Source organism: Odocoileus virginianus, chromosome 18 (genome assembly GCF_023699985.2).
Source record: "Odocoileus virginianus isolate 20LAN1187 ecotype Illinois chromosome 18, Ovbor_1.2, whole genome shotgun sequence".
Taxonomy (NCBI): Eukaryota; Metazoa; Chordata; class Mammalia; order Artiodactyla; family Cervidae; genus Odocoileus; species Odocoileus virginianus.
This window is the reverse complement of record NC_069691.1, coordinates 3,299,390-3,324,732: the sequence shown is the minus strand read 5'-3', so window position 1 is coordinate 3,324,732 and position 25,343 is coordinate 3,299,390. Positions and strand designations below refer to the sequence as shown.

The 25,343-nt window shown below is 48.4% G+C and overlaps 3 protein-coding genes and 1 long non-coding RNA gene across 5 annotated transcripts; 2 read left to right on the top strand and 2 right to left on the bottom strand.

The window, feature by feature from the left end:
• Positions 1 to 3,816: 3,816 nt before the first annotated feature.
• CCDC107 (coiled-coil domain containing 107) lies at positions 3,817 to 6,627 on the top strand. Of its 2 annotated transcripts, none has more exons than XM_020880449.2 (6): positions 3,817 to 3,989; positions 4,079 to 4,233; positions 5,853 to 5,913; positions 6,001 to 6,091; positions 6,177 to 6,289; positions 6,373 to 6,627. In XM_020880449.2, the coding sequence occupies exons 1-6, from the start codon at positions 3,884 to 3,886 to the stop codon at positions 6,618 to 6,620; spliced, it is 774 nt and encodes a 257-aa protein (XP_020736108.2). In that variant the 5' UTR covers positions 3,817 to 3,883; the 3' UTR covers positions 6,621 to 6,627. The 2 variants fall into 2 exon arrangements, with proteins under 2 accessions (XP_020736108.2, XP_070336389.1); XM_070480288.1 differs by having other exon boundaries at positions 5,850 to 5,913.
• Positions 6,628 to 6,877: 250 nt separating this feature from the next.
• ARHGEF39 (Rho guanine nucleotide exchange factor 39) lies at positions 6,878 to 10,437 on the bottom strand. Its single transcript, XM_020880443.2, has 9 exons — positions 10,299 to 10,437; positions 10,067 to 10,161; positions 9,565 to 9,685; positions 9,199 to 9,317; positions 8,559 to 8,629; positions 8,185 to 8,313; positions 7,784 to 8,013; positions 7,444 to 7,532; positions 6,878 to 7,260 (listed from the first exon to the last, which is right to left on the bottom strand). The coding sequence occupies exons 1-9, from the start codon at positions 10,434 to 10,436 to the stop codon at positions 7,245 to 7,247; spliced, it is 1,008 nt and encodes a 335-aa protein (XP_020736102.2). The 5' UTR covers position 10,437; the 3' UTR covers positions 6,878 to 7,244.
• Positions 10,438 to 12,005: 1,568 nt separating this feature from the next.
• On the bottom strand, positions 12,006 to 19,460 carry LOC139039480 (uncharacterized). The gene is made up of 3 exons (XR_011492750.1): positions 19,372 to 19,460; positions 15,047 to 15,118; positions 12,006 to 12,093 (listed from the first exon to the last, which is right to left on the bottom strand). It is a non-coding gene; the product is annotated as an uncharacterized lncRNA (long non-coding RNA).
• CA9 (carbonic anhydrase 9) lies at positions 12,698 to 24,933 on the top strand. Its single transcript, XM_020880432.2, has 11 exons — positions 12,698 to 19,485; positions 20,290 to 20,319; positions 20,585 to 20,755; positions 20,878 to 21,020; positions 21,102 to 21,194; positions 22,268 to 22,334; positions 23,539 to 23,696; positions 23,829 to 23,973; positions 24,088 to 24,114; positions 24,500 to 24,581; positions 24,714 to 24,933. Exons 1-11 carry the CDS (start codon positions 18,879 to 18,881, stop codon positions 24,778 to 24,780), a joined length of 1,590 nt encoding a protein of 529 aa, XP_020736091.2. The 5' UTR covers positions 12,698 to 18,878; the 3' UTR covers positions 24,781 to 24,933.
• Positions 24,934 to 25,343: the final 410 nt, after the last annotated feature.

The window sequence follows — 25,343 nt, the reverse complement described above, 5'->3', positions numbered from 1 at the left end:
AAGTTCCAAATATAAACCTTAGACCAGAGGTCAGAGATCTGTTTTGTCTAGCCCATATGATGTTTTTTTTTTTTCAAAGATTTAAAATCATTGTAGCAGTGTGCCTAGGGTGGGCATGGTAGCAGAGGTCCTGCCACTCTAAGCAATCAATAAGAGGGTATTGTTTCTAAAGAATTTAAAAACAAAACTCACTAAAAGTCAGTGTCCTTTTCATTATCACCATGTCCCAGCAATTCTAAAAAAAAAAAGAAAAGATCAATAATAAAATATTCCTTTCTGAAAAATGTATTTTAAATTATTTTTTGGCTGTGCTGAGTCTTCGTTGCAGCGCATGGGCTTTATCTAAATGTGTTCCTCAGGCTTCTCAATGCGGTGCCCTCTCTTGCTGCCGGAGTTCAGGCTCTAGGGGCTTCAGTACTTGCAGCTCTCAGGTTCTAGATGGAGGATTCAGTAGTTGTGGTGCACTGACTTAGTTGCTCCGCTGCCATCTTCCTGACCAGGGATCGAACTGATATCCCCTGCATTGCAAGGCCGATTCTGAACTACTGGACCATCAGGGAAGCCCTCTGGAAAATATTTTGTAGATATATGTTCTAAATTGTTGTGGTTACTGGTGAGTTTTAATACTACGTAAAATTCAAATTTCAAAATACAATTCATTGGAAGGACTGATGCTCAAGCTGAAACTCCAATATTTTGACCACCTGATGGAAAGAACTGACTCATCTGAAAAGACCCTGATGCTGGGAAAGATTGAAGGTGGGAGGAAAAGGGGACAACAGAGGATGAGGTGGTTGAATGGCATCACTGACTCAATGGACATGAGTAAGCTCTGGGAGTTGGTGATGGACAGGGAAGCCTGGTGTGCTGCAGTCCATGGGGCCGCAAAGAGTCGGACACAACTGAGCGAGTAAACTGAACTGAAACTTCAAATAAGCACATTTGTGTTACTTACCCTTTAAAAATATTATAATCCACAACTTTCCTGGTGGTCCAGTGGTTGAGACTCCATGCTCCCAATGCAGAGGGCTTAGGTTCCATCCCTGGTCAGGAAACTAGATTTTACATTCTGCAACTAAGAGTTTGAATGCTGCAACTAAGAACTGGCACAGCCAAATTTTTTTTTTTAATGTATATATTATAATCTGCATGGAAGTTAATCTGTAGAATCCTAGTTATACAGCTGTATAATCCTAGGTATACAGCTGGCTCCTGACACAAGGTTGAGCTATATGTGTTTATATCCAGAATTAGTTCTTAACAGTTTTTAATTGTTCTTTGGTTTGGGCACAATTTCTGTGTCCAACTCCTATGATATTATATATTCCTGCATCTAACCAATAGACTTAAAAACAAACAATGATTTGAAAAGTGATTGAAAAGTCAAACTGAGCTTGAGTAGTTTAATTCTGTCATTCTAGGTGACCACTTAGTTTTTGTTTGTATTGAAAATGTCTGGAATTTACTGTGAAATGGAATTCTTATGAATCTCTGCCAAACATCCCTTAGTTTAAGACTTTCTTTTCCCATTTGTATGTTGCTTCATATGAAAGAAACTTTTTTGAAATGAAAATTAATAAAAGGTATTCTTTAATCAACTATGGGTGGAAATTGACAAATGTAGCTATATTCTCTATTGAATATGAATATGCCAAAATTATTTTTGACAAATTTTCAGAAGTTAACTGTAGAAAAAGAGATTGGAGTTATTCATTACTCAGCTAGGTTACTATGTAGGTACAAGTTTTTTACCTCTTTCTCAAAAAATACAATAATGTAGCAAAGAAATTCATTACCCTTTCTCGTTCTGTAATGTAACTCTTCAATTTTAACTCTTTTTATATTGTCATGATTATATCTACAGACTCCAATAAAAGATAATTCACTGTCTGATTTTCTGGCTGGCCCTTATTATTTTCTGGGCCCTGTTAATTAGTTCCATTTACTATTTATTTGGAGAAGGAAATGGCAACCCTCTCCAGTATTCTTGCCTGGAGAATTACATGAACAGAGGAGCCTGGCAGGCTAGTCCATGGGGTCGCAAAGAGTCGGACATGACTGAGGCGACTCTCATATGCCACTGATTCATTGTCAACCTTTAAAAACTGGAGTTCCAGTTTTTTGAAATCCTGATTCATTGATCTATTGGGAAAAAATCAGAAGGGCAATAGTGGGCCCGAATTCTCTAAAGGCAACAATCAGCTGGGGGCCATTTATCATATTACAACTGGCCTGAATTACTTGTTTACATTGATTATGTCAACTGGCTTAGTGTCAGGGTTTGGACTGCCAAGCCAGGTTGCCTCTGGGTATTCCACTAGACAGGACAACTATCCTGAGTGAGGGTCTCTCTCTGCCCTGCCCACTCCCTTTCTGGAAGGACAAAAAGATATACCTGTATTTCATTCATTTATTTAACACACCTATACCTCATTTGTTTAATGCATACGTACCAATTGCTTGCTTATATACCAAGCTCTGGAGATACAAATGTGAGTGGGAAATGGTTTCTTGCCTCAAAGAGTTCTTGGTCTAATTAGGAATAGGGCCCTATGTATCCTAGACAATTAAAAGACAGTGTGGAAAGGAGAAAGATTACTCAACTCTGACTGGAGGAAGTGCAGGAGAGCCTGGATAGGTGGTGATGAGTGGCAGATCTTATGCAGACAGACAGAAAACGGTTGAAATCTCTGCCAGCCTCTTACCTGATTACAAACTTAACCTTCCTGAACCTTAGTTTCCTCATTCCTTAAAAAACTTTATATTTACCTGTTGGGTTGTTTTGAATACATTAATTTCATTCAACAAGGATTCATTGAGTGCCTGCTAGGCTATAGGAATAACATGGTAAAGAAAAAGAGATATGGCCCCTGCTCTCATGAAATTTACAATCTAGCTGTATTTTATTTTTGTAATTAATTTTAGTTGATTAGTTAATTTTAAGTAATTTAAAAGGTTTATTGACATATAATTGACGTACAATAGTTGTTTGAAGAAAGTACAATAGCTGCACTGATGAATAAGCCAGAAGTTAAGGGTTCTGTATATAGTCCATGGGGTCGCAAAGAGTCGGACACGACTGAGCGACTTTCACTTCCGCTTATGAAGGGAACATGCACATACAGGAGGAAAGTGAGATCTGATGTTAACTGTGCAGAAACAGAGTGTTATTTTGTGTCTGGTTTAAGTTAAAATGAGACGTGCTTTTCCGAATAAAGTGCAAAAGCAGCCGTGCTGAGAATGAGCCCCGTGAAGTTGGTGCGCGTGAAGGCGCACTGCCTGCGTAACTATAGAAGCTGACGGATGACACCCCCGCAACACGCCGCTCGGCTTTCCCCACCCCGAGGGCAGGAGGATCGCTTCTTGGCGGGCTCACTCGTGAGAAGCGGGGAGAGTCTACGCGCACAGGCGCGTGGCACTCTCTGCCCACGGTCCGGGGACTTTCCCCTAGGCGGAAACAAGGAACTAGTCCTCCGTGTGTAGCCTAGGAAACAGGCCTTCAGCACGAACCTCGCAACAACTTTCGCGTTCAGGCTATTTATAGCGCAAGGAGGAAATTTATTTTACGATTAGGGTGAGGAGATTGGTGGCGTAGCACTTAAAAACCACTCCCCGGTATCACCTTCTAAGAATGTAGCCTTCTGGAGACATTCTGGCTAACAGAATACCTATACAGGGATAAGGAATGAACTAGTTTCACAAATGAACTAAGTTAAGCCCACAGACCTATGCAAATAAGGCCTGGCCCCGCCCACACGCTAGGTGGGCGTGACCTCCCTGGGAGGCCCGGAGTGGGAATAGCTGGGGAACGCGCCTGCGTGCGCGTGCACCGGTGCGTCCGACAACGCCGGCGCCTCCCGCGTTCTCCCCCTGTTGGCCTGCGATGGCGAGCGTGCTGTCGCTCGCGGGTACGCTGGGGCTGCTACTTGTGTCTGCGCTGCCCGAGGTGCTCGGAGACCGCCGCAGCCCCGACCGCCGGGCACACCCAGGTACCAGCGAGGGCTGCTGGAGGGAGGCTGGGACTGCCCCCGGGCCCCAAGCCCCAGCTGTACTGACCCGCCTCTGCCCTCCTCCTCAGGCGACGCCGCCCAGGTCGGCCCTGGGGCCGCGGAACCCGGGCGGCACTCGCCGCCGTCCAAGAACCAGCGCGAGCGGGCTCGGTCCGGGTCGCTGCCCTTGGGGGCGCTGTACACCGCGGCCGCCGTGGCTTTTGTGCTGTACAAGTGTTGGCAGGTGCGGGACGGCCAGGGGTGGGGATGCCCGGCCCTGAATCTCTATGAGGGCGCCATGGTGCCAAGAACAAGACACGTTTTCCCGTCATTCTGTAAAATGAAGACAGGAGTTCCCTGACTTTCCAACATGATGGGGTTAGTTAAAGCATCCAGCGAGGTAATGGATGTGAAGGGCTCTTGGTTAATTTTAAATAGTAACGATCACATTTAATCCTTCCAACAAACCATTGAAGAGGTTGTCACTTGCTCAAGGTCACTCAGAGATAGTAACTGGTGGCGCTAAGATTTGAACCCAGCAAATGTCCATACTATAGTAAGTACGGTTCCTCGTGAGTTTCCAAGCTTGGCACGAGCAGTTGATTACTGTAGCCAGAGTTTTTAAGAGTTCAAGGAACTAAGTAGTCTCAAGTTATCCTTGGGAAGGAGGCCCTGAAATGTGAACTGACAGTACATTTTGGTTGATTGAAACTGTTGAAATGGAAAGTCGTACCTCCCAGGACTTTCTCTTCAGCTCTGGCCCTGTCACTTACATTGGGAAATAGAGGACTGAGCCAATCTGGAGATGACATGAAACTAGGAGGGCTAGCTAATCATCCATAGTAGACTTAACAGGGTAGGATGAGGGGCTGAATTTAATGGTGAAATTTTACAAGGATAGATAAATTCTATTCTTGGACCCAAGTATAGTCTGAAAGAAACTTAATTCTCTTGAGGGCACTGTTTTAAAAGCATTGTTGTGGTTCAGTCACTAAGTTGTGTCTGACTCTGCGACCTCATGGACTGCAGCGTGTCAGGCTTACCAGCCCTTCACCATCTCCCAGAGTTTGCTCCAACTCATGTCCATTGAGTCGGTAATGCCATCTCTTAAACCAGAGTAACGAAGAAGGCAATGGCGCCCCACTCCAGTATTCTTGCCTGGAAAATCCCATGGATGGAGGAGCCTGGTGGGCTGCAGCCCTTGGGGTCGCTGAGTTGGACACGACTGAGTGACTTCACTCTCACTTTTCACTTTCATGCATTGGAGAAGGAAATGGCAACCCACTCCAGTGTTCTTGCCTGGAGAATCCCAGGGACAGGGGAGCCTGGTGGGCTGACGTCTATGGGGTCACAGAGTCGGACACGACTGAAGTGACTTAGCAACAGCAAACCACCGTAAAGCACCCAGAGAAAACCATGTCAAATGAGCACTGACTGAAAAACATTGGTGCTGTTAAATCAGAGAAGACAGGGAGTTTGACCGTTGCCTTCAAATTCCTGAGGGGCTGTCATGTTGAAAAGATGATTTTGGAAGGTTCTACTCAGCACCATGAAAAGAAGATACGCGATGGATTATGTCTGGCTTTGTGTATAAACTAAACCAGAGCTTTATCAAACAACAGAGCTTCTCCTTCCTGGAGGTGTTTTAGTAGATTGAACAGCAACCACACATGGGGGTACTGACATATTGCTTCCTGTCCTGAGTGAGGAACTGGAATAGATATGATCATGATTCTCTGAGATTAAAAAAAACCCACTAGCTTTGTCTATCTGAAATTATCCTGGGCCTTTATCTGGCTCTGGAGACTGAGGTTATTGAGGTCCTTGTTGCTGCAGTATCCCCCTTGCCTTTTTCCACAGCAGGGGAAAGATGAGGCTGCTGTTCTCCAAGAGGAGGCAGGCAAGAAGGATTCATTGCAGTCAGGTGGGTTTTGCAGAGGTCTGTGCTTGGTGGGGGATTAAGGGACAGCAGAAAGTAAGTAACCATTGCTCTTTTCTCCCATACCCCCAGAGCAACAGCTGGCCCAGCTGACACAACAGCTTGTCCAGACAGAGCAACACCTGAACAGTCTGATGGCCCAGCTGGACCCCCTTTTTGAGCGGTAAGGAGAGCAATGACCCTGTAGCCAGAGAGAACTTGTGGTGGGTGGGTGAGATTGGGCAGCCTCTGAATGGACATGTCTGCAGTGTGACTACCCTGGCTGGAGCCCAGCAGGAGCTTCTGCACGTGAAGCTACAGACTATCCACCAGCTGTTACAAGACAGCAAAACGAGCAAGGGTGTGGAGGCTCCAGAACCAGGTACAGGGTTGGGAGGTGACAGTCTGCTGGAGGTAGAGACAAAGCCTCTGGAACTGGAACATGCCTGATCTCCCCCCTCACAGAGGCCAGCATACCCTTTCCCGAGGACTTCTGTATAGAGGAGGATGAGGAAGAGGCTGGTGACAGTCAGGCCTGGGAGGAGCCCCTAAATTGGAACACGGGGACAAGGAACTTAGCTCCTCCCAGGGAAATGGAGCCCACGCTGAGGAGAAGATGCAGGAAGTCTACAGCACAGGGCCGCAGTCACAGCCCCCATTGGAAAGAAGGAAAAACAGTGGATGGTTTAGTAAAACAGAGTCTGTTCCTGTGACTGGGTGCTCCTGTGTGCTTTTTCCATTCCAGCTGTACACACACACCCACCCCCACCCCCCCTTACTAGGTGCCTAAGAACAACCAGGCCTTCTTGAAAAGCTTCCCTTATTAGGACTTAAAGAGGCCACCTTCCAGTGCAGGAGCCAAGAAGATAGAGGGCGCTCCAGTTCTTTTATTTGGATTCCTGAGGCCACAGTCATGCCAGCCTTGAGGGCACAAAAACCCCTTTTCTCGTATCGCACAGCTGAGACGAAATGGCTTCTCCAAAAAAGAAAAAACTTCACTGAAATCCGGTGGGAAAATAAATTATAGAAACTATATACAACATAAAAACAGCCACACTTGCAAAGCTGCAAACTTGATAAACAGCTGTCCACAGACACAGCACCAAACAGCAGCCCCAGATCCCCTCCTCTGTATTGGCTGGTTCAGCTGAGTCGGATTTGGTGTCCTGATTCTTTAAGAGCTGGTCAAAGGACATGGTGTGTCTTGGTCTCAGGCAAACACAAAATGATTCTTCTCAAACCATGAAGAGTCTGTGTTTTGTTAGTAAGATTCCTTTGTACCCCTGATTCTGACCTATCCCCATGGTGTCCTGGACTCTGGAATTTGTAAGATTCCTCTAATTCTTCTGGCTGCTGTGGAGAGAAAACAGTTCAGGCACTGGCATGAGCACTCTATTCCGACAAAATCACCTGGGGTGTTGGACAGGGGTGTGCTTGGGGGGTGGGGGTGGGTTCCAGACATGAAATAGGCTCAGAAGTGCCACCTCCAGCTCCTGGGCCTCACCACAGCACTCTTCCTGGGGGAAAACAACTTACCTGATGGCCAAAGCCAGACTGTGGTACCAGTGCGACAGCTCCTCCTGGTCTGTGGACATCAGCAGTAGCTTCTCGTGGGGAAAGGACAGCTAGAGAGAGATCACCTCTTAGCACATGGCTCAGAAAGGTCCAGCCTTAAGCCAAAGGCCCTGCTCTTTCCATGGCAGTAATTTAGGGCTGAAGTGAGAACCAGGTATGAACCCCAGGCCCTGGTATCCTCTCAATGCAGGTGACTCAGTTCCTATGAGGGGGGCTTAGGCCAAGGAGATGAGTGGTACACAGGCGCCTGGTATAGTTTGGGCCTTTCCTACCCTGCCTGGGGCTCTTGCCTGTTACTTACACTGAGCAGTCCACCACAAGGGCCTCCTGAGTGGCCAAAGACCCTGTGGAGTTGACACTCGGCCATGGGGTAGAGGGCCCGGCAGGCAAAGGTGCCACTCTGCAGCAGATGCAATGGGGGTCGAGGCTTGGCCATGAGGAGTGCATCAGAGAAGAGGAAGAACATTCGGGGCCGAGGCTCCCCTCGGGGAGGCACCACCAATAGCCATCCCTGGCGTAGGAACCAGCGACCTGAGAGGTGGGAGATCGTTATTCTGGTGCAGCTTCAGGACTACAACCCACAGGATAAAAGGAAAGGGAGGCTGAGAAAATGAGAGGCGGCTGGTATGTGCTGGCAATAGAGAGGATGGGGGTGAGAAAAGGGCAGTTTGCAGACTGAGGGGAAGCATGCACATGGACTACCTGAAATAAGCCCCTTTGCTTGCCGTCCACTCAGCAGAGCCTGGACACGCTGGAGATGCTGTTCATTCTTCTGTTTCTGAGCGATGGTGTGGACTCTCTGGGCAGTCTCACTTATCAGCTGGGCAGCCCCTAGAATGATATTCCACGCCTCACTCCCAGCACAACTTTGACTTTGGGTGAACGGTGGTGGTGAAAGGCTAATCCAGACAGGACTAGGGTCAGAGTCTAATTTCTAGAAGAGTAGAGGCAGGGCAATAGGAACATTGTATACACATCATTGGAAGACTGGGGCATATCATACGTGGTTGGAGGCCAGAACCAGAAAGGGAACAGAAGCACTCTCCGAGAAATGCTGTGGAAGAGCAAGAACATACTTGTGAGCTGTTTGTGTTCTGGGTTGTTTGGACTTGTGTTTTCAGCCAAAGCCACAGCAAGATTCTCATACCTGGAATTAGAAGTTTATGAGGGGGAAGTAGAGCTAGGCACAATTTCCTCTGCCTGACACAGATCACCCCCTGTACAAACTTCAGCTGGGGAGCCAGGAAAGACCTGCCTGTGGCTGTCTTATCCCCCTCTTCCATCTGGGACTCAGAACCTGGGTTCACTCCATATGACCCTCTTCTATCCCATACTGAAGAGTCAGAGAGGCAGACCAGATCCCAAGGTGAAAGTTAATCAACCCAAGAGGATGCTAGGAACAACCGACTATAAGTTCTTAACTCATTCCCAGGGACAGAAATTCTAAGCCTTTCATCTTCAGAAACCTTGTTACTAGCCTTATCACAGGCCCCTCACTTCAGCTTAAGTTAAACAATTCCAGCTAAGGGCCTGAGGCTGCACAGCCCAGGTACTCCAGTGGGTTCACATTTACTCTTGCAGAAAATTGTGAGGAGCAGTTTGTCCCAGGAGAGAGACAGTGGGACAGATCCCATGAAATCCCACAAAGACAGAGCAGCCATCGTACAGTCGCAGAGTTCTAAGAGAAGTCGGCTGAGTCTGGGTGAGTTCACTCACTGCTGGAGCCTCTGCAGAGGCAGAGGGAGCAGGTCCTGGAGCTGAAGGCCACCAAACTCAGGGCGACCTTCCTGAAGTCGCACAAATCTCCGGAAATGTTTGTTCTTCTTCAGTTGCTCCTAGAATGACGAGGAGAGGGTTGGCAGCAGGGAGAGAAACCCCCTCCTTATACTGCATTCTGTGTACACATCCCAGGTCCTCAGGAAGCTGTATGCTCCTGAGAACCCCGACTCCCTATGGGAAACTTAACATAGAGCTGGGCACTCACAGGGCTCTATAAATGCAAGAACAATATGAAGTTGGGGTCTCCAGATAAAGAGGAAATGTACGAAGGACAAGGGGAAGGACTTGAAGTTATCAGGTTACCTGCAGGACGGTCCGGGACCTCTCAACATTGGCAGCAAATTGGGTGTAGAGCTCCAGGTGGTTGCAGAAGCCCTCCAACCCCTGTCCCCAGCGCCCTCCTTCGAGGTAAGGAAGCAGCTCTCTGTGCGGGTAAGGGCAATAAAAAAGCAGCCCAAGAACTACTCAAGCACCACCTCTCTCAATTCTCATAACCCTGCTCCGGAGGTGTACAGCCCCATTTTGTGGGAAGAGACCCAGTGGATATGAATCTGAGCAAACTCGGAGATGGTGAAGGAAGGGGAGCCTGGCTGCCGTAGTCCATGGGGTCGCGAAGATTCCCACACGATTTAGCGACTGAACGGCAAGTGGCTGGAGAACTGGGGCAGATTAAGGCGCTGGGCCAAGACCACAGTGGAGGTAACAGGCAGACTGTGGATATGAACCCGGATCTCCCCTACTCTGAGCTCTCTGCACTGCCAGAAACAGGTCTCCCCGCTTCTCTCCCCACTCCCCTTCTACTCACTGGCTGGCGCCGTAAATGAGTTCCCAGGGCCCAAAGAGGGCCTGGCGCTCTGGTGGTCGCAGGGTGCCTTTGGCTCTCAAAATTGCCACGAAGTACTGCGGAAGGAGAGAGTACCGGTATGTAGTTCGCAGAAAGAGAGGGCTGGTGCCAAGGCGCCGCTAGGTCACCGACCTAGTAGGCACGCTCCCACTCCCTGGGGTCCCCGCCCCCTACGGGAGACTGGGGTTCGCACCGTGGCCACCAGCCCCAGCTGTTCCTGGTAGCGCCGCTCTGTCTCCAGCAGCTCCCGGGCAGTGCAGGAGCGTTTCCGCTCCCAACGGGCACGCTGCTCTAGCACGGGGCACCGGGCACCGGGGGCCGGGCTCTCCATGCCGGATTGAGGCATTGCCGCTTCCGGACGCAGCCCGCCGGAGATTCAAATCCAAACGGACCGGGGGGCGGGCCCTTGGGGGGAGTGCGCCCCCTGGCGCCTGGAGGCTGTGCGCAGGCGAGGGCGTGCGCAGCGAGCGACTCGCTAAACCGCATCGGGTCCGCGACAGGGCGGCGCTGCAGGTATGCGTCTCCTGCCAGGGCCGGGCAGGGTGCGGCAGGTTGGGACAGCAGCCCGGACTTTGGGTCAGGATACTTGGGGTTTAGACACTGGCAGGGTCGCAGTGTCCCACCTGTAGAATTGAGCTTCTGTCGTGGACCCATGCCAAACGCTGGGGTCCAGCTGTCCCCAGTCCTTTCATCATTAGGAATCCTCACGGGTCACCAGGTTTTGAATATTTTGGCCGCTGGACAAAAGTTCCTCGGTTTTAAGTCACTAACTCGTTTTTTCGTTTCATACTGATCCAAAGCCTGATAGCCAGTTAGCTGCAGGTCAGCAAATGTCAATAACTAACGTGGTGGGTCGGAATTGCTAATTGTGGCCAAAGGTAAAAGCTTGGAGTTGATTAGTCTGTGTTACCTAGTCAGAGTTAAAAGGTACTATATTTTCCTTACTTAGTTAGGTCTTTTGAAAAACTGGCTATAGCCCTAAAGGGTAAATTAGCAGTGCCATTTTGTCAGTATGTATGAGATATCTTAAAATGTGCCTACTCTTATGACCCAGCAATTCCACTTCTAGTAATGCATCCTAAAAAAACAGATATGCAGACAAAAATACATATACTAGCATGGGTGGCAAAATGTTTGTAACAACGGAAAACTGGAAGTCACTTAAATGCCCAATGATAGAGAATTAGCTAGGAAAATTATGGTACAGCCATTTGAAGGAAAAATATAAAAGCATTGAAGATGATGTAAAAAAGCCATTAATTTTGGGAAACACATAGTATATTGCCAAGAGGAAAAAAACAGGCCATAAAACTGTATAATACGATCTATTTAGGTATAATCAGAGAAGCCTGGCGTGCTGCAATCCATGGGGTGGCAGAGTCAAACATGACTAAGTGACTGAACAACAACAAAATATATGACTAGGAGGATAAACAATCGAAAGATAGTTGTGGTTTTTATCTCTGGGTGATGGGACCAAAGATAATTTATTCAACAAATATTTATTAAGCACCTAAGCTGTAAGAGGTACTGGACCACTAAGGTTAAAGGGGTGAATAGGATAAAAAGGGTGATTTTTTAAATTCCCTTATACTTCTCTGCTTTTCCCAAGTTTTCTGCTTGAGCATGCATGTGTTACTTTGTAATTAGGGGGAAAAAAAAAGTGCTATTAAAAACCACAATGTTAGTTAGAAACCTTAGGCCCCATTACTACCCGTGAGGACTCATAGGAATCCAGGCCCAAAGCCAAGAACCAGGGTATTGTCAGGGTTCTGAGGTCACCTCTAGCTCTCTGACATTATAAGAATTCTGAGGAAGGAGAAATGCTGGACTTAGATCAGGGAAAAACAACTTGAAGGGCTTGGTGGAGGTAAGAGAGTTTGGGTCAGACCGTACCTTGGACGGGTCACAGGGGAACTGGTGATACCATATAGGTGGAGCACTGGTTACACTGTCTCAGCTGGATGTTGGACAGTCCACACCAAGAGCTGCAGGGTGGAAGGGGACAGGTCATCTCATGATAACTGGCATCACCATGAGCCCAGGTGATGAGAACAGAGCATAGACCCGGGGGTGCAGTTGGTGATGAGGGTGTCTGCGTGTCCTGCCAGTGTGTGAGTGCACTTTAGGTGGACGGAAGCGGTGATGGGAATGGAGTCAACTGTGAGCTCAGGTGGGGAAATCATTCAACTTTTGAGGCAGAGGAGGGCAAAGCTGAGCAAGACACATTGAGGACACTTGGAGACAACTGATCCCCTGGAGACCAAGTGTCCCACAGAGCAAGTCAGGCACACCATAGTCTGCCTGGAATTGACTCAACCCACAGTCTCCCCTAAAGCTAAAGGAAGGGGCAGGGGACAAGGAAGAGGATCAGAGAGCAGTCAGCAACCTCTCTGTCCTTTAAAATTTATTTATTTTTTAAAATAAAATCCTGTGGCATCTGGGATCTTAATTCCCAGACCAAAGATTGAACCCACACCCCCTGCATTGGAAGGTGGAGTCTTAACCACTAGACCACTGGGGAAGTCTCTCTATTCTTAAAAATATATATATATATTTTTTTTTTTTAATTAAAAAAAAATAAAAATAAAGGAGTGAAGGTGATTCTTTGGTGGTCCAGGGGTTAGGACTCGGTGCTTTTACTGCGGGAGCCTGGGTTCAGTCCTTGGTCAGCGAACTAAATTTCCGTAAGCTGTGTGGCACAGCCAAAAAAAAAAAAAAAATTTTTTTTTTTTCTCTATCGTTTAGTTACCTTTAACCTCTGCTTTCAACTAACTGGCTGCTGGAGAAGCTCTCAGGATGCTTTAACAATAACCACCAGCCATTCCACAAAAATCAAATGCCTTGGGACTTCCCTGGTGGTCCAGTGGTTAAGAATCCACCATGCAATTCAAGGGACGTGGGTTCGATTCCTGGTTGGGGAACTAAGATCCCACATGCTGCAGGGCAACTAAACCTGAGCACCGCAACTGCAAAGGCTGCACACCACAACTAGAGAGTTCATGAACCTCAACGGAAGATCCTACAAGAGGCAACAAAGACCCCACGTGTCACAACTGAGCCCCAAAGCAGCCAAATAAATCAATATTGAAAAAATATTACATGCCTCTCATGCATCAGATCCTATGCTAGGCATGAAGATGGAGAACAAGAGAAATGTGACCCACACTCATGAATGCTTTTAGTCCAGCATGAGAGACATGGTAAGGAATCACCACAAAGTGAGATACACATTCCAAAGAAAATACAGGCTTCTATGCATGCAGGGGGAAGGGACTGACCCTAATCCAGGGGCCAGGGACGCTTCTCAGAGGAAGTAACATGTGAAGTGAAGGATGCCAAAAGGATAAACAGGACAAAACTTGACTAGGCAGAGCTGGCAGTGTGGGTGAGGTAGAAAGAAAAATAGCATGTATAAGGGATTGGAGATAAAACACACACACACACACATGATTCAAGAAACTGCTAGAAGTTTAGTAAGACTGGAGCACAGATTGCAAAGATGAGAAAGGATGAGAAAGATGAGAAAGGGGGCTGGAGTCATAGACACAGGCTATAGAGGGAATTTATATTAGTAAGACTATGTCACAAATAATCAATTCAAAGTGGCTTAACAATAATTTATTGGCTCATGTAACTGAAAAGTCCAGATGCAGGTTACAGTCCAGATACAGGCTCTAGGGTTAGTTAAGCCCCAAGGACTGCTTTCCACAGTCCCTCTCTGTCTTCCATGGTGTTATCTTCATCTTAAAGCTGGCTTCCATTGGGGTTACAAGGTGGCTGCCCACAGTTCCAGAGGTTATGTGCTTCCTTATCCATGTTTGGACAAAGTGAAAGTGAGCTTCCTCAGTCATCAAATATTTGAAACATAGAGCTTCATTCTGATTGGCCCCACCTAGGTTCAAACCCATCAAGGAAAACAAGGCAATGGCAGGCCTCTGAAGGCCATGTCAAATACTATGGACTTTATCCTAAGGGCAGTGGGAAACATTCAAAGGTCTTAAATAGAGCGTGAGATGATATGTGCATTTTAGAGAGATCACCCTGGCTAGCTGGACTCAGCAAGACCCATTAGGAGGTAGATCTAGTTATCCAGGTAAGAGGTGATGGAATTGTAGACTAGGAAGAAACACAAGGATGAAAAGCTTAGAAGGTAGAATCCATAGGGCTTGATGACAATGTCAGAGGTGAAGGAAAAAATTAAAGAAAAGATGGTACCAGGTTTCTGACTTAGGTAGAGGGTAGAAGTAGTTTTGGGGACAGAGAAATTTGGCTAGAGGCCTGTTGAATTTGAGATACTTGTGGGAGATCCAAGTGGGGACATCCATTAGGCAGGTGGCTACATATCTGAGATGAGCAGAGTCCAACCTGGGGATACTTGGCTGTCATCAGTTTACAGAAGCCATGGGAGTAGATGAAATTGCCTACAACATGAAGAGAGATATAGACAGAAGGCATGAAGGTCTCCAGCACATCACCCTGTGTGTTCAGTTCCAAAGTGGGTGATGGCACAGTGGGCTAGATGGTGACCCCCATAAAGATAAGCCCATGTCCTAACCCTTCGAACCTGTGAATGTGGCCCTATCTGGAAAAAGGGTTTTTGTAGATACAGTTGAATTAAGAATCTTAAGATCATCCTGGATTATCCTGGTGGGCCCTAAATCCAATGATAAGTGTTCCTATAAGAGACGCCAGGGCCGCTTTCACCTTCTAAGATGGCCCACACTCTGTGGAAGTAAACCTCCTTCTTACCTGTCAAAAAAAGAGAGACAGCCAGTAGAAGACGCACGGACAAGAGAAGGCCACGTGAAGCCGGAAGCACAGATTGTAGTTATGCAGCCACAAACCAAGGAATGCCTGGAGCTGCCAGAAGCTGAAAGAGGCCTTTGAACCTTCAGAAGGAGCAGGGCCCTACCAACACCTTAATTTCAGACTCCTCACCTTCAGAACTGTGAGAGAATAAATCTTGGTTGCTTTAAGCCACCCAGTTTGTGGAAATTTGTTACAGCAGTCCTAGGAAAATAATACAGATGGTGAGGTGGGCTCGAACTACAGGGCAGTCCCCAGAGTCCCAGAAGGGCTGTGATTTGTCTTTGCTTCCGGTCCAGGTCTGGGGAATAGGGGGACTTTTCTCCTGCTTTACCTGTAAATAGCGCCCTTCCCTGCAGCCCTGGGATAAGCGGAGACATGGCTCTCGATGTCTTAGGACACAGACCCTAAGCAACCACAGAGGAGTGTGTGCCAGACCAAGGCAGGAGAAGGGGGTGACCTAGTCAATCAGCCCTGAGTACACTCTGTCCCAACCCAGGGAGACGCAGGAAACAAGACTCTGGGAGCTCAAACCTGTTCTAGAGTTTGGCAGGCTCCCAGTTGCACAGGCTCGCTCCAGGATCAGAGTCCACATTCCCCACCCAGACCAGAGACACAGGCACACACAGAGACAGAGAGCTCAAGAGACAGCACCCATGGAGAATGGCACTTGGGAAGGTAGGGATCCGGGGCTCAGGGCTGCACCTCGACGTAGATCTGGGCCCTGAAATACTAAGAAAAACTGCAGAGACGGAGGGAGGCGTGTGCAGACAGCACAGAGACGTGTGCAAGGAGACCCTGACACAGATCTGAAACATACAAAGATGCAGACATTCAGAACATTCGGGAAGGGGGTATGAAATAAAACTATGATTGGTGTTGGAGAAAATTCTAGACATACAAACTCCAAACTTCAGGTAGCATGGTGTTCCTGTTCTTTGTCCTTCCCATGACCTCCCCCATCTCAATTAGATTAGTCATTATCACCTTCTGTCTTATCCAGGCCTATCCAATTTAGATATTATCATGTACCTTCCATGTGTCTGGGTCCAACCACGGTTCTGACAACACAGCTGCCCAAGACAATGAGCTAGCTGACCATCAGGAGTGCCTGCTTGGATTGCCATGGATGGTTCTTAATTTAGCTCCAGAAATGGCAACCTAGATTGGTAAACTGACTACCTCCTAAGATGACTGCTTGGAGCACAGCTGTTGTTCAACCATACAAGTTTTGGCATATGTATTGACAAGTATGACAGTCACTCTGACAAGGCACACAGTTTAGGATGCTGTGGAAATGTGATGTCCTACTCCTGGAATAACTGTGGTTTGACATACACAGGTCATTGTCACTGGGCTCCCTGAAGGCAGGGAAGCTGTCTTAGTCTGGTTTTTCTTAAGCCCTGGACAGTGATCTGAAAAGAGAAAAATTATCAATAATGAAAGACTGTTGAATATAAGATGGACTCAGTCAAATACTGGACCCTGTCCTTATGAACCTCGAGGCTATTAGAGCAGATATAATGTCATAAATCACCTTAATATGAATTGGATGGTAAGCAAGATTATTAGGGCAGGCAAAGAAGTGTGGTGGTTCAGAGTCACCAGAAATCTCTTCTGTGGTGTAGAGTTGGTCAAGCAAGACTTCCTGGAGGAGGTAGCCTTTGAGCTGAGTCTTTTTTTTTTTTAATTTGGAGTAGAGTTGATATACAGTGTTGTGTTAGTTGTCAGATGTACAGCAAAGTGAATCAGTTATACATACACATATATCCATCCTTTTCCATATAGTAGTGTGCATATGTTAATCCCAACCTCCTATTTTATCCCTCCCCTCTACCTTTCCCCTTTGGTAACCGTAAGTGTCTTTTCTAATTCTGTAAATCTGTTTCTGTTTTGTAAGTAAGTTCATTTGTATCTTTTTTTTTTTTTTGGATTCCACATATAAATGATATTGTGGTATTTGTTTCTCTGACTTACTTAACTGTGACAATCTCTAGATACACCCATGTTGCTGCAAATGGTATTGTTTCCTTCTTTTTTATGGCTGTGTAGTATTACACACACACACACACACCCCCATCTTCTTTATCTACTCATCTGTCAATGGATATTTGGGTTACTTCCATGTCTTGGCTATTGTAAATAGTGCTTCAGTAAACATTGGAGTGGTGCATATATCTTTTTGAATTATGGTTTTCCCCAGACGTATGCACAAGTGTGGGATTGCTGGATCATATGATGGTTCTATTTAGTTTTTTAAGGAAGCTCCATACTATTCTCCATAGTGGTTGTATGAACTGAGTCTTGAATAATAAAAGGGATTTCCACAGAGCAGATAGTAAAACTATATAACACTGTAATGGGTATACAAGCACTGATCCAGAGTGGAAACTGGATGGGACACTCAAGTGGTGTCCTAGAACCTATGCTGTGCCAAGCATTACTTCTTTAGACAAGAGCTCCTAAGGCCAGGAGTGTCCCCAGAGCGGAGTGGGGTAGCAGGAGCACCCTGGAGTTAGGGGCTAGTTACAAACCAGATTATAAATGTTCAACACATTTAATTATGCAACCGTAATGGTGTACATACCTACTGAATATGAGCCCCAGAGAAGAATCTCCTGAGGTGGGCTTACTGTCTTCCGGTTTGTCAGGCCCCGGCGCCTCACTAGAATGTGAGCCCCAGAGAAGAATCTCCTGAGGTGGGCTTACTGTCTTCCGGTTTGTCAGGCCCCCGGCGCCTCACTAGGATGTGAGCCCCAGAGAAGAATCTCCTGAGGTGGGCTTACTGTCTTCCGGTTTGTCAGGCCCCCGGCGCCTCACTAGAATGTGAGCCCCAGAGAAGAATCTCCTGAGGTGGGCTTACTGTCTTCCGGTCAGGCCCCTGGCGCCTCACTAGAATGTGAGCCCCAGAGAAGAATCTCCTGAGGTGGGCTTACTGTCTTCCGGTTTGTCAGGCCCCCGGCGCCTCACTAGAATGTGAGCCACAGAACAGCAGGGGCTGCTCTCCAGGTGACTGCTGCCTCCCTCGGGCCGAGAACCGAGCCTGGAGGACTGGAAGGGGCTCACCAAATGTCAAGTGACTAGGCAGACGGGGAACCCCCAGCCCATTCTTGGGGTCCTCTCACTCTTCACCTCTTTGCACCCACTTTCCCCCTCCAATCCGTGCTCCACACCACCTCTCAACATAACCTAGTGTGAGATACGGATTCTGTCACTCTCCTGCTCAAAATATTTGATATCTGTCTTTTGCCCAGGATCCCATTCCCCACCCCCACCCCCTTTTTTTTTTAACCAATTGAACTGCTACTTTAAACCCTGATCAGATTTTGCCAACTTCTGTGTTACTTTCTGAGGAAGAATTCATCTCTCTCCTCCAAATATTATGATAGTTTTGCCCTCACTCACCAGACAGTGAGCTCCTTAGAACAGGGACTGTGTCTTGTTTCCATATCTCTAGCCTGACATAATTTGGCTAGAATATGAGGGAGAGTAGTAGGAAATAAGATAGAAAAGTCTCTTGGGTAAGATTTTGAAGGGACTTGAAGTCAGCTGGAGGGAGAAGGTAGGTAGATGCAAGATACTTTGCAGAGTGTGGGAAGCCAATGAAGGTTTTTGAGCAGAGGTGTAACATGATGAATATTACATTCAGTTTTAAGCCATCAGAGACTCATGAATATATGCAGCTGTCCATTCATATTCAAATTCACATCCCACCTAACCATCCATCCACTCTCCCATCCCAAGACTCCCCTGGGAGCTTTCCCTACCCCTTTCCCTGCTCCCAGGCCCAGCCAGGGATGTATACATGGGTAGCTTCCCCTCTCAGTCAGGGGATGTGGGGGCCCCAGCTGCCTGGGGCTGGGAAGCAGGCCAGGGTTAGCTGAAGCTGGCTGACTAGCAGTCGGGCGGTGCCAGGGAGAACCTGTATAGTGCCAGGTGGTGCCTTGGGTTCCAGGCTGAGCCCATGACCCCGATAACCTGCTGGCTGGGCACATACCTGCCCCTCACTCCACCCCATTCCCACCTTGCTATCGGGGAGGGGGCACAGGGCCAGTTAGACCCACAGGACTTTGGCTCCATCTCCAAAAGGGCCTTCTGTGAGTCAGCCTGCTCCCCTCCAGGCTTGCTCCTCCCCCACCCACCTCCTGTCTCCGATGCACGTACAGCCCGTACACACCGTGTCCCAGGACACCCCACAGTCAGCCGCATGGCTCCCCCGTGCCCCAGCCCCTGGCTCGCTCTGGGGATCCCCGCCCCTGCCCCAGGCCCAGCTGTGCGATTGCTGCCGCTACTGCTTCTTCTGGTGCCTGCCCATCCCCAGAGCCCGCTCTGGGTGCAGGGTGTGCCCACCACGGGAGGAGACTCATCTGGGGAAGACGATCCACTCGGTGAGGAGGACCTGCCCAGTGAAGAGGATACGCCTGGAGAGGAGGACTCACCTGGAGAAGAGGACCTACCTGGATTGAAGATGGACGCAGGAGAGAATTCTCTGAAGTCAGAGGATCTGCCGACCGTTGAGGTACCCAGGGACACTCAAGGCCCCCAGAATAACGCCCACAGAGACGAAAAAGGTGAGTGGTCATCAGCTCTGCAAACCTAGGCTCCAGGAGGTTGGTGCTTCCTCTCATTAAACCCCAGCCCAGCGAGGGATTATTCAGGGAAGAAGAGGAGCCTGTGCTCTGACAGTGATTTTTCCCAACCCCAGGAGCTCCGTTGCCACTAACCCCTTACCCCCTTTCAGAGCTCGATGAAAAGACAAAAAAAAAGGGGGGGGGGACACGGAGAGAGGTAAGCAGGAAGAGACAGAAAAGCGAGGGGGAGGTTGGGGAGCAGAAAGAGGGAGGAATGTGGAGAGCAAAGTAAGAGGAGACAGAAGAGGAAGGATGGGGAGTTGGTACCAGAGGAAGAGCAGGAAGAGCTTGTAGAAATCACCGCATCTTCAGTCTACAGATGAGGAAAGTGAGACCTTGGAAGAAGGAAACAGCAGGTAGAGGAACCTGGTATCTTGACCCTCAAGCCAGGAACTTTGGAAAAGGAGGTGGAGATCTGAAAGGAAAGGGAGAGTAAGGAGGAGGGATTTCTAAAGGAGAAAGATGGTCTACTAATCTGGGCCTGGGAACTGAGGTCTCCACCCACTTTACAGACCCTAAGACAGTGGTTGCAAGGGGGGCTAGCAGAACCTTTGTGTGGCCCATCAAGCTGTGGCATTTTTATTTGGCCGCAACCTATTGTGCCTGTTTCTGGCGTTTACCTGCTGTGCTTTTGTAAGAATCTGAGTTTGTGAATGCTGCTAGTGAGGAAGACCCACCTCTTTTTGGCCGCTGGGGAGGGACTGGGCTCAAAGATCAGTCTCTTTATTCTTCTCGTTTATGCAGGGGATGGCCACAGTCATTGGCGCTATGGAGGTGAGACACCCACCCCTACACAGACCCAATCTGGGCACCCAGCTCTGCTGATGGTCGCACGCGCATCCCTCTCACCCCGCATCCACGTCTGCCATTCCCCGACATCACCCGCTGCCTTTCCCCTGCCCACCCCGACCCCCGCATCCTTTATCTCTGTTTCCCTCCGGGATGCCTCCTGACTCGACCGCATCACTTTTTCTACTCCGCTTCCCTAAAAGTTCCTGATCTTGTCTTCAAACTTCCTGTGCACACTTGCCCACTCCAGGCGCTCCGCCATGGCCCCAGGTGTCCCCAGCCTGCGCTGGCCGCTTTCAATCCCCGGTAGACATCCGCCCGGAGCTCACCGCCTTTTGTCCAGCCCTGCGACCCCTGGAACTCCTTGGCTTTGAGCTCCCGCCACAACCCAAACTGCGCCTGTGCAACAATGGCCACACCGGTGAGGCGGCCTCGGGCGGAGCCTCGGGGCAGGGGCGGAGTCTACCTGGAGGTGAGGGGACGGGGATTGGAAGTGAGGCTGAGGATGGGCGGGCCCCGGCTCACCTGCCTCTCACCACGCAGTGCAGCTGAGTCTGCCTTCCGGACTGAAGATGGCCTTGGGTCCCGGGCAGGAGTACCGGGCCCTGCAGTTACATTTGCACTGGGGGGCCGCAGGTCGCCCGGGCTCGGAACACACGGTTGATGGTCACCGTTTTCCTGCCGAGGTGAGCGCGCAGCTGTCCGCGAAGGGTCGAAGTGGAGTGCCCGGTAAGGGATCTCGCCGACTCCTCCCGTGTCTTCTCCAGATTCACGTGGTTCACCTCAGCACTGCATTTGAGGAATTTGACGAGGCCTTGGGGCGCCCAGGGGGCTTGGCCGTCTTGGCCGCCTTTCTGCAGGTACCAGCCCTAGACACCCCCACCTCTGCTGCTTTATGCCCTCGGGCTCAGAGTATCTTGCCCCAGAAGCTCCCATCCCCGCACCTGGCTGTCATCTTCATTCACTCATTAATTCTTTCATTAACTCCCACTGTGAGCCAGGCTCTGGGCCACAAAAAAAGATCCTGAAACCGTGGATCCTGTGTCCCCACAGCCAGTGAGGGAGGCTGACAGGGTAGACATATACACAGGACACATAGTCAAAGAGGTAGTCAGGGAAGGCCTCACAGAGGAGGTAAAATTTGAAGCCTTCACTAGTGGGAAAGAAAAAGAGATACTCCATGCAGAGCCAAGTACGCGAGAATACTCAGAATATGGTCCATTTGGGGACTGGCAGATGTGGGGAATGGTCAAAAGGGAGAGACATTTTTCTAATACCTTTATAACCCATAATTTCCCCTTTGCAAAATGCACTGAGTCTAGAGGAGCATTTGACATCTTTGGACCTGTACTGATCAAGGGTACAAACACAATGATTAGAAGAGGCTAGTAGGAAGGAAGGATGGTGAGACACCTGTGGATGGTGAAACATCTGTTAGACTCTGCTTTCCTGATTCATTAACACCAGCCTCACAGCACTGTAGAGAAGCACCTTGGAAATAGCGTGTCCTGGGTCCAAAAGTCAAACTCATTAATTATTAAGGTGAATGCAGAGGTACCATGAATACAAAGGTTATTGGGGTTGTCTGTGGCAGGCCCATGGAATATGTATAGAGTTAGTGATAATCGAGCCTGGAAAAGTAAGTAGAGTCCATCGTTGAGCCTTGTATCCTAGTAAAATGGCCCAGCATCCTCCTCCTCCTCCTTCAATGAAAAGGAGTCCACCTGGTTAAGTCAGTTTGCAAGTAGAAGTAAATGGATCTTGAGTAATAATATATAAGATTTTTTTTTTTTTAAATACATAAGATTTTGTGTTTCCCAGCATTCTCAGAGCTGGGGAATGAGGGAGGATTATGGGAATCCACATCACCTACAGGCCTCCAGCCATGACTCTTGATACATGTATTCATTTATTTTGCACTGTCATCTCCTAGGAAGGCCCAGAAGAAAACAGTGCCTATGAACAGTTGCTGTCACATTTGGGAGAAATCACCGAGAACGGTCAGTTTGTTGGTCTGGCTCCTTACCCTTGTCATAAAGAACCATCCTTGGGGAGCCTCGTGTCTGAGGATGGAGAAGGGCTCCCTCCCACAGAGAAGGGGGTTGAAGTGTGAACTGGCTTACTGTGACCTTGATAATAACTATGAAGCTGAACATAGCAAACAGGCAAAGCAAACTGCTGCCCACAGATTTTTTGTTTAAAAATCAAACAGAAACCAAGATAAAATGAAAATCAAATAAAACCAAAACACAGTGTTTGGAGCTCCAGGGGTTGAGTCTGGAGAGCTAAAATTTTTCTGAGAACTATTACTCCTTTAAAGCATCAAATATTTGATTTTATTTTTTAAAATAATTTGATTTATTATTGGCTGCGCTGGGTCTTCACTGCTGTGCAGACTTTTCCTAGTTGTAGCGAGTGGGGGCTATTCTGCATTGCAGTATGCAGTCTTCTCATTGCAGTGGCTTCTCTTGTTGTGGCGCACACGCTCTAGGGCATGCGGGCTTCAGTATTTGCAGCGTGCAGGTTCTGTAGTTGCAGTTCCAGGTTCTAGAGCACAGGCTTAATGGTTGTGGTGCACCGCCTTAGTTGTTCTGCAGCATGTGGGCTCTTTCCCAGGCAAGGGACTGAACCTATGTCCTCTGCGTTGGCGGGCATTCTTTTACCACTGAGCCACCAGGGAAGTGCAAATATTTTAAATTTGTAAATAATGTTGTTGGAAATCTTTTCCTTCTTAGTCACTCTAGCTGATTTTAAAGCTCACCCAGCTGGATCTTACGTTTTGCTAAACTGAAGAAAACTGTGCTTTTTGAGCTTTTGTGTCTGTCTTTTATAGTTATAGGTATTTATTTACAAATTATTCAAATTAAAAATTATTCAGAAAATTACTCATTTTCTCTTTTGATTCACTCTGGGCTTACATGTGCATTCCAGCGTGTTATCACAGTATGCAAAGTAAGAGTGAAGACCCAGAAGGAGGGCCAGGGGAGCAGTTCTCTTACTCTGAGCCCCAAAGCCTTTTACTTGCTACTGAGTCATGTCCTGTGCTGAGTTATGGGAAGGGATACACTCAGTGAAGAAATAGTTTCAGGGAGTTGGGTCAGTTTGGTTTCTGGGATTTAAAAATGTATCCCTCTACCCCAGAGCTTTGGTGTGTGTATGAGGGGAGGTCAAGAGTTTGGACCCCAGCACACATCCTCTCCACAGACTCTGAGACTTGGGTCCCAGGACTGGATGTATCTGCGCTGCTGCCCTCTGACCTCAGCCGCTACTTCCGATACGAGGGGTCTCTCACCACACCCCCCTGTGCCCAGGGGGTCATCTGGACTGTGTTCAACCAGACAGTAAAGCTGAGTGCTAAGCAGGTGGGGTTGGGGTATGGTGGTGACATTGGGGATGAGGAGGCAGAGAGAGATGAAGGGGCCGTGTGGGGGCAATGGGGGACGGGGACCCTTTTGCTTCTGTGTTATGAGCCCACCCTCTGCTGACCTCCCCAGCTCCACACCCTCTCTGACTCCCTGTGGGGACCTGACGACTCTCGGCTACAGCTGAACTTCCGAGCTGCGCAGCCTTTGAATGGGCGAATCATTGAGGCCTCCTTCCCCGCTGGCGTGGATGGCAGCCCTAGGACTGTTGAACCAGGTGCCGCTTTGTCTACTGATGCTGGGCCCCCCTCCAGCCACAGGGCCCAAATCCTCTCTTGTCTGTCACTGGTGGTCACAGGCCCCAGCTCTAACATCTGCTTTTTCTCTTCAGTCCACCTGAATTCCTGTCTCGCTGCTGGTGAGTGCCCCCCACCTTGGCACTGTTCAGCCAGGAGCTAGTCAGGACCACCACTGCTACCTCTGCGTTTCTGCAGAACAGACTCCAAGCCCAATAGGATAGTGTTGGGTCAAGGTGGGGCTTACCCTGTCATTCCCAGAGCAAGAGTTGATCAGAATGAAGCTCAAGAAAACCCCTCCAATCTTCCTTCCCAAGTAACCTCTTTTGTCTTTAAGGAAGAAAAAGGTGCTTTTTTCACCCCTCCTTGTGTCCCCACCCCCATCCCTTAGCTGGCCCCTGCTAAGAGACAAAGCTGGTGGGGTGGGGTGCAGGTGGAAGCGGCTCTGAGGGAATCCTACAGGCTCTTCTTCACCCTCTGAGGCAGTCTCTTTCCTCCTCCCTCCAGGCGACATCCTGGCCCTGGTTTTTGGCCTCCTCTTTGCTGTTACCAGCATCGCCTTCCTTGTGCAAATGAGAAGGCAGCAAAGGTATTATACTGACCCTCTCTCTCAGGCCCAGCCCCCACCTCCCCAAGTGGAGTCCAGAGCAGCTCCATGCACAATGCATGCAAATGAGCTCGTCCCTGGTGAGATTTCTGATTAAGTTTCCCTGTTGTGTAGACACCCAAGTGAAACCAAAGGGAGTGTTAGCTACCACCCAGCAGAGGTCACAGAGGCTGTTGCCTAGAGGCCTGCCACTTGGAGAATATGCAGAGAAGCTGGTCAGAGGAATCTGAAGGGCAGCTGAAGACTCTGTCCTGTTCCCTACACCACTTCCTTTTAAACCTCCAAAGATTATTTTTAAAAATGAACATTTCTAATAAAATCTGTGGAAAGCAAATCCTTGTCCCCTAAACCAAAAAGATGGTGCATTCATTTCCTACTGCTGCTATAACAAACTACCCCAAACTTACTGGTAATGGAAATTTATTCTCTTAGAGTTCTAGAGGTCAGATGTCCAAAATGAATATTATGGGCTAAAGTCAGGGTGTCGTCAGGGATGGTTCCCTCTGGACACTCTTGAGGGGAGAATATTTTCCTGCCTTTTTCAGCTTCTAGAAGCCAAGCATTCCTTGGCTTGTGACCCCTTCCTGCATCACTCCAATCTCTTGCTTCCATTGTCACATCACCTACAACTGCTTTGAACCTTCTTGCTGCCCTCTTCTAAGGACCCTTGTGATTATGTTGGGCCCACCCAGTTAACCTAGAATAATCTCCCCATCTCAGAATCCTTAACTTGACTGCAAAGTC

Excerpts from the sequence above, each read along its gene's own strand:
- CA9 (XM_020880432.2), top strand. The coding sequence starts at position 18,879 with ATGACCCCGATAACCTGCTGGCTGGGCACATACCTGCCCCTCACTCCA. Across the intron at positions 23,974-24,087 it reads CCCTAGGACTGTTGAACCAG|TCCACCTGAATTCCTGTCTC; the intron begins GTGCCGCTTTGT and ends TTTTCTCTTCAG. Across the intron at positions 24,115-24,499 it reads GAATTCCTGTCTCGCTGCTG|GCGACATCCTGGCCCTGGTT; the intron begins GTGAGTGCCCCC and ends TCCTCCCTCCAG.
- CCDC107 (XM_070480288.1), top strand. The coding sequence starts at position 3,884 with ATGGCGAGCGTGCTGTCGCTCGCGGGTACGCTGGGGCTGCTACTTGTG. Across the intron at positions 5,914-6,000 it reads GAAGGATTCATTGCAGTCAG|AGCAACAGCTGGCCCAGCTG; the intron begins GTGGGTTTTGCA and ends CCATACCCCCAG. Across the intron at positions 6,092-6,176 it reads CTGGACCCCCTTTTTGAGCG|TGTGACTACCCTGGCTGGAG; the intron begins GTAAGGAGAGCA and ends ACATGTCTGCAG.
- ARHGEF39 (XM_020880443.2), bottom strand. The coding sequence starts at position 10,436 with ATGGAGAGCCCGGCCCCCGGTGCCCGGTGCCCCGTGCTAGAGCAGCGT. Across the intron at positions 9,318-9,564 it reads GGTCCCGGACCGTCCTGCAG|GAGCAACTGAAGAAGAACAA; the intron begins GTAACCTGATAA and ends TCGTCATTCTAG. Across the intron at positions 8,014-8,184 it reads AGCAAAGGGGCTTATTTCAG|GTCGCTGGTTCCTACGCCAG; the intron begins GTAGTCCATGTG and ends CCCACCTCTCAG.